Source organism: Thamnophis elegans, chromosome 6, assembly GCF_009769535.1.
Source record: "Thamnophis elegans isolate rThaEle1 chromosome 6, rThaEle1.pri, whole genome shotgun sequence".
NCBI classification, from domain to species: Eukaryota; Metazoa; Chordata; class Lepidosauria; order Squamata; family Colubridae; genus Thamnophis; species Thamnophis elegans.
The window spans coordinates 60,362,590-60,382,214 of record NC_045546.1 but is presented as its reverse complement, the minus strand read 5'-3'; the positions used below and the strand labels follow the sequence as shown (position 1 = coordinate 60,382,214).

General features: G+C 41.2%; 1 protein-coding gene across 2 annotated transcripts in view; it reads left to right on the top strand.

Moving 5' to 3' along the window:
* The window catches only part of USP9X (ubiquitin specific peptidase 9 X-linked), a 192,375-nt gene that overhangs the window by 65,352 nt on the left and 107,398 nt on the right, over window positions 1–19,625 (top strand). For both annotated transcript variants that reach the window (XM_032219596.1, XM_032219595.1), the window contains exons 9-14: window positions 6,024–6,275; window positions 6,367–6,505; window positions 8,679–8,831; window positions 13,902–14,006; window positions 16,087–16,293; window positions 19,275–19,411. In XM_032219596.1, the coding sequence (XP_032075487.1) occupies window positions 6,024–6,275; window positions 6,367–6,505; window positions 8,679–8,831; window positions 13,902–14,006; window positions 16,087–16,293; window positions 19,275–19,411 (993 nt within the window). The remainder of the gene's footprint in view (window positions 1–6,023; window positions 6,276–6,366; window positions 6,506–8,678; window positions 8,832–13,901; window positions 14,007–16,086; window positions 16,294–19,274; window positions 19,412–19,625) is intronic.

Sequence of the window (19,625 nt, the reverse complement as noted above, 5' to 3'; positions counted from 1 at the left end):
TTCTCTTAACTGCTCCCTTTTAACATCTTGTGGTGCAGGGAAAGAGGTTTTGTTTTTAAAATAGTGATTGGGGCCTTCCCCACATCACGGGATGCCAGACATCAAGCGACAAGACTCAGTGGCTGCGCCACAAGTTCACTCTGGAGTGCGCACGAGGGTGGCTAAACACCATTGGACAAGCCTGCAGGTGGAAACCCAGTGGCCTCTGTCGTCGCTGCCACCATTCCCCCGGATCTTCGCAACTATCATTCAACCAGGCATTGTCCTTGGCTTATATGAGTCCTCAAGAGCATGGCGGTCATTTATTTTTGGCGAGACAACTCCTGGTGGCCATTTTCAATCGTGTTTCTTCAGACCATTGGTGAGCGATTAACATCTCCTGGCTTAAGCCTTGAAAAGACCAAATTCCATGGCTCTTATGGCTGCCATTAACACCAATGAGCCAGGGTTGGCAGAGGCCCCCTGGTCACTGGACAGCCCTCAGGCATTAGACCTTCGTGAAAAAGGGCAGCTAAGGTCTATTAGACGGTGCAGAGGGCAGAGAGCTGCCTACTCTGGGCCCTTAAAAGGAAATTTCAAAAGGTTCAGCAACAAGCTTCCAGAGGGGATTCAGACCCACAGCCCGAAGGCAGGACAAGTTCCCACCCCTTTCAGGCAGGCTCCATTGCCCTTGATAGCCCGGGGCCTGCAGACTTATCTCCGGATAGTGAGAGGGAACTGTCCTCAATGCGTCTATCTCATGACGAAAGGCCAGAAGTAACTGCCTTGGATATTCCCGTGTGTGGGGATCAGTCCATGGGTGTTGCAAGCCTCACCTCAGAAGTTCCTTTAACCTCTACAGTGCCAGCGGCACAAGGATTCCAGGCCTCCCCTTCAGGGGCTCCTGACATGTCAGCAATAATTTCAGAGGCCATCAGGCAGCGCATCACAGTGGGATTCAACATCGCTCATCGCCATTTGCATCTGACAAATCCAAATCAGTCACTCCCAGGGAGTCCCAGGGAAGCGGGGCACCTGTGTCCCTGCCTGCTCCAACTCAGTCAGGAGCAACCTCCCAGACCCTCAGTGTTGGGGGAGGAGGAGGAGATTACTAAAGACTCAGACCTCTCGGAGGATGAAGATCTGGCACTTGACTAGCCCACCTTTGTAGGCTTGTTTAAGCCTGCTGTCTTCCGTTCCCTCCTTTTTAAGGCCAAAAAAGTGACTAGGCTGAGGTTGAGTCAGGGTTCTCAGGATTCCACCTCAGATAAGAAGACTATGGATCCCCTTTCTTTGGAATCTGCAATAGAGAAGGAAGTCATTCCTTCCCCCAGGTTATTTTTAGACATTGTCCAAAGACAGTGGGCCTCCCTGGGGTCTGGGCCTCTCCCTAATTCCCAGGATAAGCATTTATAGAATATTGGACCCGTGTTAGAGAAGGTCCTGGAGGTCCCTTCGGTAGACCCCCAGTTGCCACCCTTCCCCCACTGTAGGCCCAGGATCTCCAGAGGAGGCTTTGAGACCAGAGGACAAGCGTTTTGAGCAAACGCTGGTCAAGGGACACCAGGCTTTGGACTAGGCTGTCTGGGCATCTACGTCAGCCTCTTTCTTTACTAGGTTCGCCCTGTTGTGGCTAAAACAACTGCAGGAGACACTCTCTCCAGCAGATTCTAGGTCACACCAGGATCTTAACAAGATAAAAGTGGCTATTGAATTTAAGCTGACGCATCCCTGAACGCAGTTCACTTTGCATCTAGGTTCATGGCCTCCTCTTATCACCATGAGGAGATTCCTCTGGCAGATGGATGCCAGATCCAAATGGAAACTGGCCTCTGCTCCCTTCTCAGGGGAACGCCTTTTCGGGGCTCTGTTGGACCCTATCCTTATAGAATCCCCGGACAAACACAAGATCCTTCCATCCAAGTTTCATAGGTCCGAAGGTAGGTCTTCTCCTTACTATAGGCGTTCACCCTTTTGGGGGTGGGGGTGGGGTTTAATGCCGTCCTCAACATTCATCCTTTCCTAAGCAGGGTCAGCAGCCCCAAGATAGAGCTGGTAGGGGAGGTCATCACTTCCCGCTAGACAATTGTTCAGAGGAGGAGCCAACCGACCATTCAGATCTCAGAAATGACTGTTTGGACAGCCTCCTCATAAGGGGACATCTCTCAGCCTTTGCCGACCGGTGGGAGGACACCACAACAGACTCCTGGGTGAGGGACACAATTCGGTTCGGTCTGTCCCTGGAATTCCTTCCCCCCCTCCCCCCAAAGCTCTTCATTCAGTGCCCAATATCCCAAGATCCTCAAAAGCGTCTTCTCATGGACCAAGTGTCCTGTACCTGCTGAAGATTCGACCGTCCAGCCAGTTCCCATAGATCAGGTAGGGCAGAGATTTTATTCCCTTCTATTTCTAGTCCCAAAGCCTTCAGGGGGTTGGAGAGAGATTTTCTACCTTAAATCTCTCAACCGTCACATCAAATAATCGGAGGTTCAAAATGCACTCCAAATGATTTTGGAAGGGTTCGGCAAGGGCGATCTGCTCACCTACATAGACCTCACTGAGGCTTATCTTCATATACCCATCCATCCTGTCCACAGGCAGTTCCTCAGGTTTTCATATGCAGGCAAACATTTCCAGTACAGGATTCTCCCCTTCGGCCTATCCTCAGCCCCCAGGGTTTTCACAAAGATTCTGGCAGCAATAGTAGCTTATCTCCGCGCAAGGCCCATAAGGCTCCAGTACTACCTGGATGATACCTTTCTCTAGTCCAGTTCCGTAGCACAGGCCGAGTTATATCTCAAGGACATGATCCTGGTACTTCGGGACCACTGATTTTTCATCAATCTGGAGAAAAGCCATCTCATTCCTACAACCCGTTTCCTACACTTGGGAACAATACTAGACACCGTGTAGGGCAAGGTCTTGGCTCCTTTGGCCAAGGTTCTGGACGCTCTCACAGCTCCTCCATTCAAACCTTTGCATATGACTTCACTGCACTTCCTTTCACTCAAGTTGGTTTTTTTGGTGGCCATAACATCGGCTCTGTATTTTCCATTCCGACAGAGTGGTACTGAGCCTCAACCAGGCTTTCATTCCAAAGGTCAATTCCAGATTTCACAGATCCAAAGAACTTGTCCTCCCCAATTTTTGCCCCACTCCGGGACACAGACTGGAATGTAAATGGCACACCCTAGATCAGTGGTAGTCATCCTGGCCCCTACCTGGCCTACTAGTGGGCTTTCCAGCTTTCATGGTGGGCGGTAGGGGTTTGCTGCAACTGTGCTTTATAAATTTTATAAAGTAAAGTTACTTCCCTACTTTATAAATCACCATTACTGTGGAACCATTGGGCGGTTAGAACATTTTACTACTAACAGAGATACAAAAGTGGGCGGTAGGTATAAAAAGGTTGACTACCCCTGCCCTAGATGTACGTTGAGCTCTGCATATTTACATAAAGAGGACCTCCGCGTTCCGCCATACGGAAACATTGTTCATATCATTCCAACCGACCTCCATGGGCACAAAGACATCATCCATTTCCATCAGGCAATAGCTCAAAGCTTGCATCTCCAAAGCATACAAATCTCAGTCATTACCTCCTCCGCAACACATCATGGCCCACGCCACCAGGAGCGCAGCCACCACGGCAGCTTGGACCACACAAGCTTCTGTTGAGGAAATTTGCAGGGCGGCTACGTGTACCCATTTGTCTGCCATTATAGGCTAGGCAGATATGTTTCAGCAGATGCAGCTTTTGGTAGGAGGGTTTTACAATAGGTGCATTCAGCACGGGGGGCTTTGGCCCTGGACTTCAACCCTCCCTTGAGGACAGGACAGACTTTGGTATGTCCCATTCCTGGATGCTATCTCCACTAACTATGGAGAATGGGTGTTGGTTCTTACCTGAGACGCCCATTCTCAGGGCAGTGGAGATAGCATCCAGCCCCACCTCTTTTTTTCTTTTGTCTGGTTCCAAGTTTCCGAGAGGTAGCAATAGTTAGGATAAGGAGAGTAAGAGAGCAACAAGGTTTTGTTTTTTTGTATTTGTCACGTCAGTCTACAGTATTCCCTCGTCAAAAGCTGGGAGGAGCTAGCAGAGGAGCTATGATGTCACAACTATAGACTCAGTCCGATTGGATACTGACGGAGTTAACCCATTCCTGGATGCTATCTCCACCACCTTGAGAATGGGCATCTCGGGTAAGAACCATCGCCCATTCTACTTCACAGCATTAAAACAGAGAGCACATTTAATTGTAGGTTTTACAGTTTCCTTAGTTTTAAAAAATGCCCCTCAAGTAGTCGTGTTTAAACGGCCCAGTGAAAAATGGCTTTGTGAGGTTTTATAAATCCAGCAGGTTGATTTTTAGCAAAACATTTGGATTGTACCTTCTGAGTTGTTTTAGGAGAGTTTGTTGCATTTATATTACAATTAGCATTTCCTGCTTTGGTGCAGTCCTGTAAGGCCATGAAGAACTTTACATATTTGTCTTGAAAGATGTAAGATCAGTCAAAAACATTGTGGTAACAATACTGAGCTTCAAACATGGAGGACTTTTCCCCTTTCAAAATGTTGCCTATATTGATGTATTGACATTATTGCATATATAAATATTTATATTTATCAAATTTATTTGCTGCCTATCTCATGATTCAGGTGACTTTCTGTATATTGTTTATTAATGAAATATTAAACAATTATAAATATAAACATGGATTAAAGAACAAGGGTTTGGGGGACAGAGATGGGATGCCTTCTGTTAATGTACCAACAATCTCCAGCTAACAGCTTCTTCGGGACTCCATGACAGCCAGCATAGCCAGGTTTTAAGGTATTTCCTGAACACTAACAGTGGGGGATCTTACATTCTGTGGCAAGATGTTCCAAAGTTCAGGCACTGTGGCAGAAAAGATTCTTCTCCTGGATCCCACCAGCCAAAAAGATAGGATCTGCAGTAGGCCCCTTCTGCTTGCACGAGTGTGACAGGCCAATCCCATTGGGGAAAGACTGTTCCACAGATATCCTGGACCAATACCATAAAGGGCTTTAAAGATAATAAACTTGAATTGCATCCGGAAGCAGATCAGTAGCCAGTGAATAACTGGTGTTATATGAGCCATCTATGGGCTTCCAAACTGTCTGCGTTGCTGTGTTCTGGACCAGTTGTAGCTTCTGAATACACTTCAAAGGTAGCCCCATGTACACCATGCTGCAATAATTGAAAGGTTTTTACAGCTTTCTGTAGTATAGAGTTTAACTTTTACATTAATTCTCAAAATATTTAAAAATTAGTTTTATTACACAAAAAGAAACACTAGTTAAATATTCACTTAAGCTTAATAGAAAACTTTTGATAGAAAATATTTATCTTGCTTAGAGAAAATAATTTTTGTTACTGACATTTTCTTAATTATATATTATCAAAATCATTGCTGAAAGTTCTATTTTTCCCCTCCCCCAAAGTGAACATCAGAGTGACAATAGATTTATTAAACTCATTACTGTGATGGGATGGAGGCTGCAGAAGAATAACTTCAGCTTCATTCTTCCCTAGTAAGCATCCCATCACAGTGATGAATGTATATGGGATTATATATTTATAATTTATGGTCTAACGTCCTGAAAAGTCTTTAGCGGAACTGAAAAGGTGAAAATCTTACCATCTCACCTATGCTGTATAATAGTACTGTCTTGTAAAAATACACTCATTTCTTTTCAGCCATATTGGGTTTGTTATTTGTCCACTCCTGGCTTTCCTTCTTCATTTCTTTATTCTTCATTTTGCATTCTTAAAAATTTAATGGCATTGACATTTTCTTTTTCATTTCACTTTTAGGCTTCTTATTCATATAACCCTGATACACTTTTACCCTAAAGCTGTAAATTCAGTTCATATTTCATACACAGCAAGCCAGTCCATTAAGAGTGCTTAAGTAGTAAATTTTGCTTTGTTTAATTTTTGTGAAATGAATTATAAATATGGCTGTTTAACTTACTATTTCAAACTAGCTTTTCCTTTACATTGGTATCTTTCTTTCAGACCATTTGGACAATGCTATGAGTTTTTAACACTGCATACAGTGAAGAAATACTTCCTTCCAATTATAGAAATGGTCCCACAGTTTTTAGAGAACTTAACTGATGATGAACTGAAGAAAGAAGCTAAGAATGAAGCCAAAAATGATGCTTTGTCAATGATCATAAAATCTCTGAAGAACTTAGCCTCAAGAGTTCCAGGACAAGAGGAAACAGTTAAAAACTTAGAAATATTTAGATTAAAAATGATACTTAGGTAAGAGCTCTTCAGTTGTGCTAATGCTTTTTAGGAGTTGAGTTATTTTGTTCTGCTCCCCTTACAATGTTATTTTAACATTTCTTTGTAGGTTATTACAAATTTCATCTTTCAATGGAAAAATGAATGCACTAAATGAAGTTAACAAAGTGATATCTAGTGTCTCCTATTACACCCATCGACATGGCAATCCTGAAGAGGAGGAATGGCTTACAGCAGAAAGGATGGCAGTAAGCTTATTTAATTTAGTGGGAAGCTGTTTAAACATATGCATCTATTTGTTTATTTTATTTATCAAATTTATATAACTACCCATTTCATGAGAAGTGACTCTGGGTAGTGTACAATAATTAAATAAAGAAGTTACATATATCTAAAAGGAAACATTTAAAAATATAAAAGTCAACATTAAAAAATTAAAAGTAAAATATGTAGAAATCCAAGTAGGGAGAAAGAGAATGCATACACTTCAATAATAGAGCCATCTAAACATGTTTCCAGTTCCCTGGACCTCCAGACTTGGCAGCATAACCAGATCTCAGAATATCTAAAAGGATAGAGCTAATCTAATTCACATTATATCTTGCTACATGCTTACATAGCAAAAACAGCACCACAAAAAACTAGGAACCCAAGTTACAATAGCAAGAAAATTGTAAGTGAGTACCTGTCTACCCTAGATGAGTTCAAATCACCAGGACCGGATGGATTACGCCCCAAGCTTCTGAAGGAACTGGCAGACCAGATCTCAGAACCACTGAACTATATCTTTCAAAGATCCTGGAGCAGTGTGGAACTGCCAGAGGACTGAAAAAGAGCTAATGTTCCCATCTTCAAAAAAGAAAAAAATAGATCCAAGAAACCACAGACCTCTCAGCCTGACCTCAATACCAGGGAAGATTCTGGAAAAGATAATCAAGCAATGAATCAGCGAATACCTAGAAGCAAGCAAAGTAATAACCAAAAGCCAACATGGGTTTGTTAAAAACAGATCGTGCCAGACTAATCTTACTGCATTCTTTGACAAAGTGACAAAAGTAGTGGACTAGAGGAATGCTGTTGATATAATTTACTTGGACTTCAGTAAGGCATTTGATAAAGTAGACCATAACCTACTAATAGATAAAATAGAAAATTGTGGGTTAGACAGAATCACCACCAGATGGATTCGTAACTGGCTGACCAACCGCACTCAATATGCAGTCCTCGAACTGAATCTACATGGAAATATGCAGTGGAATACCCCAAGGCTCTGTTTTAGGCCCAGTATTCTTCGACATCTTCATCAATGACTTGGATGAGGGGATAGATGGGGAACTCATCAAATTTGCAAAGGACACCAAGCTGGCAGGAATAGCCAACACTCCAGAAGATAAGCTTAAGATACAGAAAGATCTTGACGGACTTGAACATTGGGCGCTGTCTAACAAAATTAAATTCAGTGGTGAAAAAAGTAACGTTCTACATTTAGGCAAGAAAAACAAAATGCACAGGTACAGTATATGTGGTACCTTAGTCAATAGTAGTAACTGTGAGAGGGATCTTGTAGTCCTAGTGGTCAGCCATTTAAATATGAGCCTGCAGTGTGCAGCAGCTGCCAAAAAAGCTAACACAGTTCTAAGCTGCATAAACGGGGATAGAATCAAGATCACGTGAAGTGTTAATACCACTTTATAATGCCTTGGTAGGGCCACACTTGGAATATTGCATTCAGTTTTGATTGCCATGATGTAAAAAAGAGACTCTAAAAAGAGTGCAGAGAAGAGCAACAAAGATGATTAGGGGGCTGGAGGCTAAAACATGAAGAACAGTTGCAGGAACTGAGTAAGTCTAGTTTAATGAAAAGAAGGACTAGGGGAGACATGATAACAGTGTTCCAATATCTCAGGGGATGCCATAAAGAAGAAGGAATCAAGCTATTATCCAAAGCACGAGGATAGAACAAGAAGCAATAGGTGGAAACTAATCAAGGAGAGAAGCAACTTAGAACTGAGGAGAAATTTCCTGACAGGTAGAACAATTAATCACTGAAACAACTTTCCTCCAGAAGTTGTGAATGTTCCAACATTAGAAGTTTTTAAGATGCTGAATAACCATTTTTCTGAAGTGGTGTAGGGTTTCCTGCCTAAGCAGGGGTTGGACTAGAAGACCCCCAAGGTCCCTTCCAACTCTGTTATTGTATTCTAAAATTATACTACGCCTAGTCATTGTGAAATCTGGAATTGCCAGTTGAATATGCTTTTCTAAGAAGAAGAAGTTGATGAATATTATTAGTATTCCTTTTTCCAAATTGTGGTTCCCATCACCAAGAGTTTTATATGCATTGCTTCACTCATCTAAAATAAAACAAAGAGAAATATGTATATATTTTAATTGTATCCAATACATTCATGTTCTGCTTAGGAATGGATCCAGCAAAACAACATTTTATCAATTGTGTTGAGAGATAGTCTACATCAGCCTCAGTATGTAGAAAAGTTAGAGAAAATTCTTCGTTTTGTCATCAAAGAAAAGGCCTTAACCTTGCAAGATCTTGACAACATTTGGGCTGCCCAGGTAATTATCTATTATCTCTACAAATAGAGACAATCTCTATTTTGTGTGGCTGTGTTTTGTCTGTCTGTTGTACTGCAATATTAAACATTTAATTCTTTCGTCTCTGAAATATTTTCCTATCCCTTTACAAGGGAGGAAAAATTTTTTTTCAAGTTTCAAATAAACTGCAAGCTACTTGGAGCTCTAGTTTAAATTGTTCAGTACAGATACTCCTCAATTTACAACCATTTCTATAGGAGGGCAGGCTGTGTAAAGATCAGGGACAGAAGAGGCTGTAGAAGATGCTGTGCTTAGGTTATATTTCTTATTGTTGGGACAATTACAGTAGGGAACTGGTACATAGTGGTATGTTGTTGTTAGTTTCGAAGTCATGTCTGACCCATTGCAACTGCATGGACAAAGTTCCTCCCGGCCTTCCTGTCCTCTGGAGCCCATTTAACCTGACGCCTGTTGCTTCGGTGACTCCAGCCAGCCACCTTAATTCTCTGTCATTCCCTTTTTTTCTTCTTCAATTTTTCCCAGCATTAGGCTCTTTTCCAGTGAGTCCTTCCTTCTCATTAGGTGAATTAAGTTTTTGAGTTTCAACTTCAGGATCTGGCCTTCTAAGGAGCAGTCAGGGTTGATACCCTCTAGGACTGACTGGTTTGATCGTCTTGCAGTCCAAGGAACTTGCAGGAGTCTTCTCCAGCACCATAGTTCAAAGGCCTCAATTATTTGGTGCTCAGCCTTTCTGATGGTCCAACTTTCACAGCCATACATTACAACTGGGAAAACCATAGCCTTGACTATATGTACTTTTGTTGTCAGGGTAATGTCTCTGTTTTTTAGTATGCTGTCTAGATTTTCCCATAGTTTTTCTCCCGAGGAGCAAGTGTTCTTGGCTGCAGTCCCCATCTGCGATCATCGTGGAGCCCAGAAATGTCTGGCTTGAGGCCATTGTGGTTATCAGGAATGTAAGCTCGTTCTTGTATAGTTCTTCTGTTTAATTTTGCCACCTCTTAATCTCTTCTGCCTCTTTTGGGTCCCTGCCATTTTGGTCCTTTACCATGCCCATCCTTGCATGAAACGTTCTCTCCATATCTCCAATTTTCTTGAAGAGATCTCTGGTCTTCCCTATTCCATAGTTTTCTTCTATTTCTTTGCACTGTTCATTTAAGAAGACATTCTTATCTCTTCTAGCTATTCTCTGGAATTCTGCATTCAATTGTGTGTATCTTTCTCTTTCTCATGCCTTTCACTTCCCCTCGTTCCTCAGCTATTTGCAAAGCTTCCTCAGACAATCATTTTGCTTTCTTGCATTTCTTTTTCTTTGGGATGGCTTTAGTTGCTACCTCTTGTACATTGTTGTGAACCTCCGTCCATACTTCTTCAGGTACTCTGTCTATCAGACCTAATTCTGTAAATCTATTTGTCACGTCTACTGTATATTCATCAGGGATATGATTTTGTTCATATCTGAGTGGCCTAGTGATTTTCCCTATTTTCTTCCATTAAGCCTAAATTTTGCAACGAGAAGCTCATGCTCTGAGCCACAGTCAGTTCCTGGTCTTGTTTTTACTGACTGTATAGAGTTTATCCATCTTTGGCTGCAGAGCACATAGTCAATCTGATTTCTCTGTTGACTGTTTGATGATGTCCATGTGTAGGGTTGTCTCTTGGGTTGTTGGAAAAGAGTGTTTGCTATGACCATCGTATTCTCTTGACAAAATTCTATCCGCCTGTGTCCTCTTCATTTTGTACTCCAAGGCCAAACTTGCCTGTTATTCTGGTTCTCTTTTGGCTTCCTACTTTAGCATCCCAATCCCTCATGATATGGACATCATTTTTTGGTGTTAATTCTATAAGGTGCTGTAGAGCTTCATAGAACTGGTCAATTTCATTCTCTTCAGCACCAGTGGTTGGGGCATAGACTTGGACTACTGCGATGTTGAATGGTTTGCCTTGGATTCGAACTGAGATCATTCTATCATTTTGTGGATTGTATCCCAGTCTTACTTTTCCTACTCTTTTATTGACTATGAAGGCTACTCCATTTCTTTTGAGGGATTCTTGCCCGCAGTAGTGTACCTGGTGGTCATCTGAATTAAATTAACTCATTCCTGTCCATTTTAGTTTGCTGATTACTAAGATGTTGATGTTCAGTCTTGTTTGCCCAGCTTGCCTTGATTCATGGATCTTACATTCCAGGTTCCTGTGGAGTATAGATCTTTACAGCATTGTACTTTCCTTTCACCACCAGATACATCCACAACTGAGTGTCCTTTCGGCTTTTGCTCAGTCGCTTCACTCTGGCGCTACTAGTACTAGCACTCTGCTCTTCCCCAGTAGCATATTGGACACCTGACCTGAGGAACTCATCTTCCAGCATCATATCTTTTTGCCTTTTGGTACTGTCCATAAGGTTTTCATGGCAAAGATACTGGAGTGGGTTGCCATTTCCTTCTCCAGTGGATCACATTTTGTCAGAGTTCTCTGCTATAACCTGTCCGTCTTGGGTGGCCCTGCACAGAATAGCTCAAAGTTTCATTGAGTTATGCAAGCCCCTTCTCCACGACAAGGCAGTAATCGATGAAGGGTCTTAGTGGTATATATGGCAGTAAATCCACAATGCCCGAGGGGAAGGAAGTTCTGGCAAAATTAAAGATTGGCGAGGCAAGTTGGATATGAAATTCTAGGTGCTACTGAGGGGAAGGCAGGAAGCAGCCTTTCTTTATTCTTTATTTATGAGCTGCTGTGGCGCAGTGGTTAAAATTCAGTCTTGCAGGCTACTTCTGCTGACTGCAATTTTGCAGTTCAAATCTCACCAGGCTCAAGGTTGACTCAGCCTTCCATTCTTCCGAGGTCGGTGAAATGAGGAGCCAGATTGTTGGGGGCAATATGCTGACTCTAAACTGCTTAGAGAGGACTGTAAAGCACTCTGAAGCGGTATATAAGTCTAAATGCTATCGCTATTCATCCCATAAAAAATCACCCTGAGATCCCTCCAAATTTTGTTTTAGTCTAAATGTTTTGTTTTACTGAAATGGAACTGCTTTGAAGCTGTTCATAAAAATTTGAAACAAATTAGATACTTTGGATTTTGCACACCCCTATTCTGATCTTAAGCATTGCAGTCTTGTCAGTTTCACTTTCAGTAATTTAATGTCCATCCAGCAATTCATTATCCAGATATTAATCTTTCTCACTCCACTCACTCTAATTTTACCTTTTTGCTTCTTCATGAACTTCTAAGTGTACTTACAGATTCTATTTAAATCTTTCCCAATCTCTCCTGATCTTATTCTCCTTTCTTTGCATTTATTTATAGAGTATACAGGTAGTCCTCGACTTGCAACAATTCATTTAGTGACCATTTAAAATTACAACAGCATTGAAAAAGGGAACATGATCATTTTTCACATTTGCAGCCTTTCTAGCACGCCCATGGTCATGATCAAAATTAAAATGGTTGGCAACTGGTTCATACCTGTCACTGATGTTGTGTCCCAAGGTCATGTGATCACCTTTTGACAAAGCAAAACCAATGAGGAAGCCAGATTCACTTAGAAACCATGTTACTAACTTATCAACTGCAGTGATTCACTTAATAACTGTGGCAAGAAAGGTCATAAAATAGAGCAGAACTCGTTTAACAAATGTCTCACTTAAGAACATACCGTATTTTTCGGAGTATAAGACACACCTTTTTTCCTCAAAAAGAGGCTGAAAATCTGGGTGCGTATTATACATCGAATACAGCATTTTGTGCCTCCCGAAGCCCTGCCTCCTTCACCAAAATGGCCGTGCATACCCTTATGGAAGCTTTCAGAGAGTTGCTGGGGGCTGGGGAGGGCAGAAATGAGCAAAAAAACGGGTTGGTTTTTGCCCTCCTCCTAGCGCTCAGCAGCACTCTATAAGCCTCCATAAGGCTATGCATGCAATTTGTTTCATGAAAAATGGGCCATTTTAGGGAGGTTTGCAGAGTGCAAAAACATTTTCCCCCCTTTTGGAAAGCTCTTTAACTGATTGATAAGAATTACATTGATCAAGTGCTGTGTCAGCAGAAACAAAGTGTTAGGTGCTGCAGATTGTCAGCGATTTCCTTGTCCAGCACATGGATAAATACACCTGGAAACATCTACCTACCTACCTACCTACCTACTCTCTCCCTCTCCTTACCTATCTACTGTATTTCTCCCTCTCCCTCTATCTATCTACGTACCTACCTCTCTCTCTCTCCCTACCTATCTACTGCATTTCTCTCTCTCTTTCTATTTCTCTCTATCCCTCTACCTACCAACCTACCTACTCTTTCTCTCTCCCTATCTACCTATTGTATTTATCTCTCTATTTCTCTCTCTCTCTATCCCTTTATCTACCTACCTAACTACTCTCTCTCTCTCCCTACCTACCTACTATATTTCTCTCTTTCTCACCCTCTCTATCCTTCTATCTACCTACCTACTTTTTTTAATTTGCCTCTTAAAAACCTTGGTGCTTCTTATACTCCAGTGCGTCTTATACTCCAAAAATACAGTACATTTTAGGCTCAATTGTGGTCATAAGTCAAGGACTACCTATATCTGTTCTAATAGTCTTCACCCATTCAGCTTTATCATTCTTGACCAAAGGTCTCATGAAGCTTGATGCGGTTCTCACATTTGGTCCTGAACAGCTTCCAAAATACTTTGTAGAGAAAATTCAAGCAGCTCCCTGATGTTAAGTAATGAAGCAATATTAGTTTTCTATCATCACATTTCATGCTCTAGTTTTCTCCAAGAAGTTAGGTGTAGCTTGAAATTCTTCAAAGGCTGCTTGTTGCTGTTTGTTCAAGCTGAGATATATCTATATATAGTAGAAGGAACCATGCATTATTAAGCATTCTCATGTTTCCCTGCCTCCCCCTTTCATTTATTTTGTAGCTTCTTGGCAATAGCTTTGTAAAGCAGCAGGTACATCATAAATTACCATACCAATCTTTGACTTTCAATGTTTACCTTAAAATGGTACTTTGTGATAATAATGTTGCAATATGTTGTACGTTTTTCTATAAATAACATAAAAACAACATTAATAATATTGCTCTTCAAGGCAGGAAAACATGAAGCCATTGTGAAAAATGTGCATGATCTTCTTGCAAAATTGGCCTGGGATTTCTCTCCTGAACAACTTGACCATTTGTTTGATTGCTTTAAGGTAATTAGTCTATTAATTTGCTATTCATTGAACTCCTTTAAGTAGGACATAATCAAATTTCAATTTATGTTAATTTTAATAGGTGATACCTAGCTCAATAGTAGTAACTGTGAGAGGGTTCTTGGAGTCCTAGTGGACATTTTTTTAAATATGAGCCAGCAGTGTTCTGCAACTGCCAAAAAAAACATTAACATAGGGATAGAATCAAGATCACGTAAAGTGTTAGTCCACGTTATAATGCCTTGGTAAGACCACACTTGGAATACTGCATTCAGTTTTGGTCACCATGATATAAAATGATGTTGAGACTCTAGAAAGAATAGGGAACTGAAGGCTAACGTATATAGAGAAAGTTTGCTGCAGTTGGGTATGATGTGTTTAATGGAAAGAAGTACTAGGGGTTGTTACCTAGCAATGTTCCAATATCTGAGGGGTTGACACAAAGAAGAGGGGATTGACCTATTCTCCAAAGCACCTGAAGCCACAACAAGAAGCAGTGGATGAAGGAAGATTAGTCAAGAAAGAATCAACCTACAACTAAGGAGAAATTTCCTTAAAGTTAGAACAATTAATAGGTGGAATACCTTACCTCCAGAAGTTGTGGGTGCTGCAATACTAGAGGTTTTTAAGAGATTGGATAACCATTGTCTGAAATGATATAGGGTTTCCTGCCTGAACAGGAGGTTGGACTAAAAGACCTCCAAGGTCCCTTCCAACTCTGTTATTTTGTTAAGTTTAATATAGTAAATAAACTTCAGATTCACTTTCCTGAAATTTCTTTTACCCTGAGTCAATTCTCCTTTGTTGTTTATAGTATTTGAAATTGTACATTAAAATATAGCAATTATATTTCATTGATATTTTACTACAGGTATAAGAGACATGTTGACATTTCTTTTCAAATGATATTATAGAATCAGATAATTTACAGTTGACTTATGAAGAAATCACACAGGAAACCAATTGTCTCTTATGAAGTACTTTATTCTACTGTTAGTTAAGTACAGTTTAGATTTGTTGAATTCTTAATGGGTAAAAAGAACCAATGAGTTTCTTGCATTTTCTTGAAGAATTGTAAAAATAATTATGCAACCAGATATGTTTCACTAATAACTTAAATTTGATTGATATTGGAATATACATTAAAATGATATTAAAAATGGTATTCTATTTGTAAGAGCATGAATTTGCTTTGATTTAGAAGAGCTGGAAAGAGGCTTTCACTCAGATGTAATCTTTAAAAATTATTTTAAAATAGATTAATTCTTACTACTAATTGCTCAGTATGGTTGAAGAAAACATGTATTTATATTTGTTATTTAAAATACTGTGTTTCTCCAAAAAGAAGGCCAGGGCTAGGCCTTAAACACAGTATTTTAAATAACATATATAAATACATGTTTTCTTCAACCATACTGAGCAATTAGTAGTAGGAATTCAGCTATATTAAAATAATTATTGACTCACCTCATGGCGGTGCTACTGATAGCCCCGCCCAGCAGGAGCACACTGCTGGCCCAATTCTTCTGCTGCCACACACATGCATCGCCCCATCCTCCCAGTTCGCCTTCAGATTCCTGCCGGAAGTCATCTGCAGCCGATAACAGAGCTCCGGATCGATCAGGAGCTCTATTATCGGTTGCAGATGCCTTCAGCTCTGGATTGATCTGGAGCTCTGTTATCGGCTGCAGATGCCTTCCAGCAGGCAACTGAAGACAAAACAGAGGCTGGGTCGATGAGTGGGAGTGGCGGCAAGCAGGCCTTGTAAGTAGGGCAGCTCCACCCATCCATCACCACCCTAGCTTATTTTTTACCTGTATGCCTCACCCCACCCCCTGTACACCAAGGTGGGCAGGGTCTTAATTAGGGCTAATTTTGTGGGTGGGGCTAAATTTGATCGCATGCATTCAAAAACATGATAGGATTTCTTTTCAAGGTGTGTCGTCTTTTGGGAGAAACGGTAGTTACATGTAAATTTTAAATAATGTTAATTTGTATTTTAATATTACAGTTTCTTAAAGTTTTCGTACTATTATAGGACTGCATTTTAACTTTCCATTGATTCCCCTTTGGTTTTTAGGCAAGTTGGACAAATGCAAGTAAAAAACAACGTGAAAAGCTACTTGAGCTAATCCGACGTCTTGCAGAAGATGATAAAGATGGTGTGATGGCACACAAAGTACTAAATCTCCTATGGAATTTAGCGCATAGTGATGATGTTCCAGTTGATATCATGGATCAGGCTCTAAGTGCCCACATTAAAATTTTAGATTACAGTTGTTCACAGGTAAGGATGAATTGTTAGTTAGCCATTAAAATGAACTTGCTAATGTTTCATTTAAAAATATGTTGTTTTTCCCCATTATACTCTAAAGCAGGAATTTTAAAATTATAGGTGGATAATTCAAGGGAGGTTTGCAATTTGTGGGTGCTTACAAACACAAAGCTGGAACATTATGACAACTTGGTCCCAATCTGTCTGGGTATCCTCATAGGACTCTGGTTTTGTGTGTACAAGCTGGGTAACCAAGAACATTGACAAGTATATGTACTCCGTCCTCATTGTACATTTATGGAGAGTAGCAAATGGCAAGTTGTTTAGGTCAGCCAAGAAAGAAGGGTTGCTTCACCATTTTCAGCAGAAAGCAGCTCTGATTTTACCACTGCATGTTACTAATAGCTGTTAAAGTGCTTGCAGATTGTTCATGCCCAATATAAGAGAGGATGTGGAACTTGAGAGCAAAGGGTCCTACCAGGAGTATGGATCCAGCGATCAGCCATTAATAATTTCACTTCACTATTCAGTGGAACAGCCCAATAAATGCTAGCTACTATGTTTTCCCAAAAATAAGATCTATCTCATAAATAAGCCCTAGCCTGATTTTTACATGTGCGCCTAATATAAGCCCTATGCCAAAAATAAACACTAGTGAAGGAGGGTGGGTGTGGCCAGCAAAGGAGGCGGCAAGTGCTCACAGGCTGACAGTTACAGCAATAGCCGTAGTCCACACAGTGCAGGTGAGTTGATTACCTGTCCAAGCAAGAGGCATAGAGGAGGCACTTGATCCGGACTTGCCCTGTGGGCCACAGGAAGGCCCAGAGTTGAGCTGGAGCAGCGGGTGGGCATGGGAGGCTCATCTTTGTGTGGTGGCACAGCAGCAGATGGAGACAGAGTTGCGGGGGGAAGGCAGGTGATCCAGACATGGGCCTTGGGAAAACCGAGAGTTGGTAGGCTACATCTCAGCTTGCCTGCGCTGTGCGTCGGGATTGCCTTCCTTCCGCCCCTGCCTCTGCCTTCATCTGCTGCCGGTGCGACCACACAAAGATGAGCTTCCCAAGCCTGGGCACTCCAGCCCAACTCTCAGCTTTTCCGTGGCCTGTGCAGCACGTCTGGATTGCCTGCCTTTCCCCCTCCCACATTTCTGCCTCCGTTTGCTGCTTGGACAGCTGCGCAGGCTGCAGCTGCTGCCAGATACAATTGGTCCTGTGCACTTGCCACCACTTGTGTGCATGCCAGGGGGGAGGGGCACCCAGCTGGGCTCTAACCCTGATATGTATCCCTGAAAATAAGTCCTAGTGCTTATTTTGGAGTGCAAAAAAAAATAAGACCAGGTCTTATTTACAGGGATTCTGCCATTTCTTCAATGAATATCCTCTTATGGATTAGCATCCAGGGCTCTTAACTTCTCTCCCCACAGCTCTACCCCGCCAGTAAACCCTGGACTATTATTGCTTCATAGGTTTTTGAGTCACAGTTCTGTCCTGCACTTTAGGATTAAAACTTCCAAGGACTCTTTGGCAGCTTCGTTGTGTGGGTTGCCTGCTGAACTTTGCAGATAACTTACTGTAGATGTGTTTCTATGCACCCCTCCCACTAGCAGAAGAAGCTAGAATGTCTCTGAGCTGTATACAGATGTGGGTTCCTACCAGTTTGCACCTATTCGGTAGAACCGGTTCGTCAAATCTACCGAACCGGTTAGAAGAGGTTCCACCAGTGGATCCGGAAAGCAGGCCACACCTACAGAAGAGGTTCCAAAAAATTTTGAAACCCACCACTGGCTGTATACAAGTGGCTGTGAATAGGGCACCAATTTATATGGAGGGCATATAGAATACTAGATTGATCTGCAAAATTGGCAAGTATTGCCAGGGGAAAATAATACATGACAGTATTGGAAAGGGATGAATCTGGGAGCAAGGAAGAACATTTGAGCGCAATAGAAACAGGCAATGACACATACTGATTTTTAGAGAATATTCAGAAACCTCTGCGTTTCCTCATCCCCTTTCTTGCAGGTCGCTATGATTATAAGATCAGTTGTTTCAAGAGAGGTAACATCAATTAGTGTGGGCAATATGAGATATAAAATAGTATATAATGACTCTTTGTAGCTAATGGCTGCTCTTTTATTTTTTTCTTTGTGCCTATGTAGTGGAAGATTGCTCTTGAATCAGGGGTCTAATATAATTTTTATTTAAACTTTTTGAGTGCTATAGTTTCAGTGGCAATCTAATTTTGAGCTTGCCAGTCTTCTCAAACTGGTGTTGATTATAATAATAGCACTGAGATTGATATACCGCTTTACAGCCCTCTCTAAGCAGTTTATAGAGTCAGCATATTGCCCTCAACAATTTGGGTCCTCATTTTATCAACCTCAGAAGAATGGAAGGCTGAGTCAACCTTGAGCCAGTGAGACCCGAACTACCAAACTGCAAGCAGCCAATGATCAGCAGAAGTAGCCTGCAGTAGGTGGCAGTACTGTATTCTAACTACTGCACTACTGTGGCTCTTTCATTAGGGGCTTATGGGAAACAAAGCCCTCATGTGGTATTCCATAGCAGTCCAGATTTGCAGAGAGAATTGGGATTGAGTTCTGAGGGGGATCTAGTTTTACTCATAGAGGTATGGATGGCCTGCACCTGTTATTTACATTTTTAATTATTGGTTTCATTTTATTCTGTTTTTATTTTGTTTTAATTGCTATTCACCTAGTGTCGTGTATAAGAGATGGAGGGCCATATTACATAAATAATTGGTACATGTGGTATAGAAATAATAGCTGGCCCAGATTCTGACAAAACTTAAGCTTTCCATGTACAAGAGCGGAATAAGGAAGCAACTTGATGTTATACTGATAGTTGGCATGTATTATTTAGGAATAGGTTTTCTCTGCTTTTGCCCAGGATGATCTTACTTTTTGTAGTTCATTTTCGGCCTATCTTTATCCTCTGTCCTTCATGTTTATGCTTCCTTTTCTTTTCCTGAAGGATAGAGATACACAAAAAATACAGTGGATAGATCGTTTTATAGAAGAACTCCGCACAAATGACAAATGGGTCATTCCAGCCTTGAAACAAATTAGGGAAATTTGTAGTTTGTTTGGAGAAGCGCCACAAAACTTAAGGTGAGAAGTTAAGGTAATTATATAGTGAATTATAATAAAATCTAGTACAATGCATGAATAGATGATGTATTTGTAGTTGTTTAGTTATGTGGTAATAGGTAGTATTCCTGTAGAATGCATGTAACCCCTTCATATAACAAACCTAAATAGCTTGGGCAGCCATATAAATATTTTAAATAAAATAAATTAGTAAGTAATTAGTTTAGAAATATCA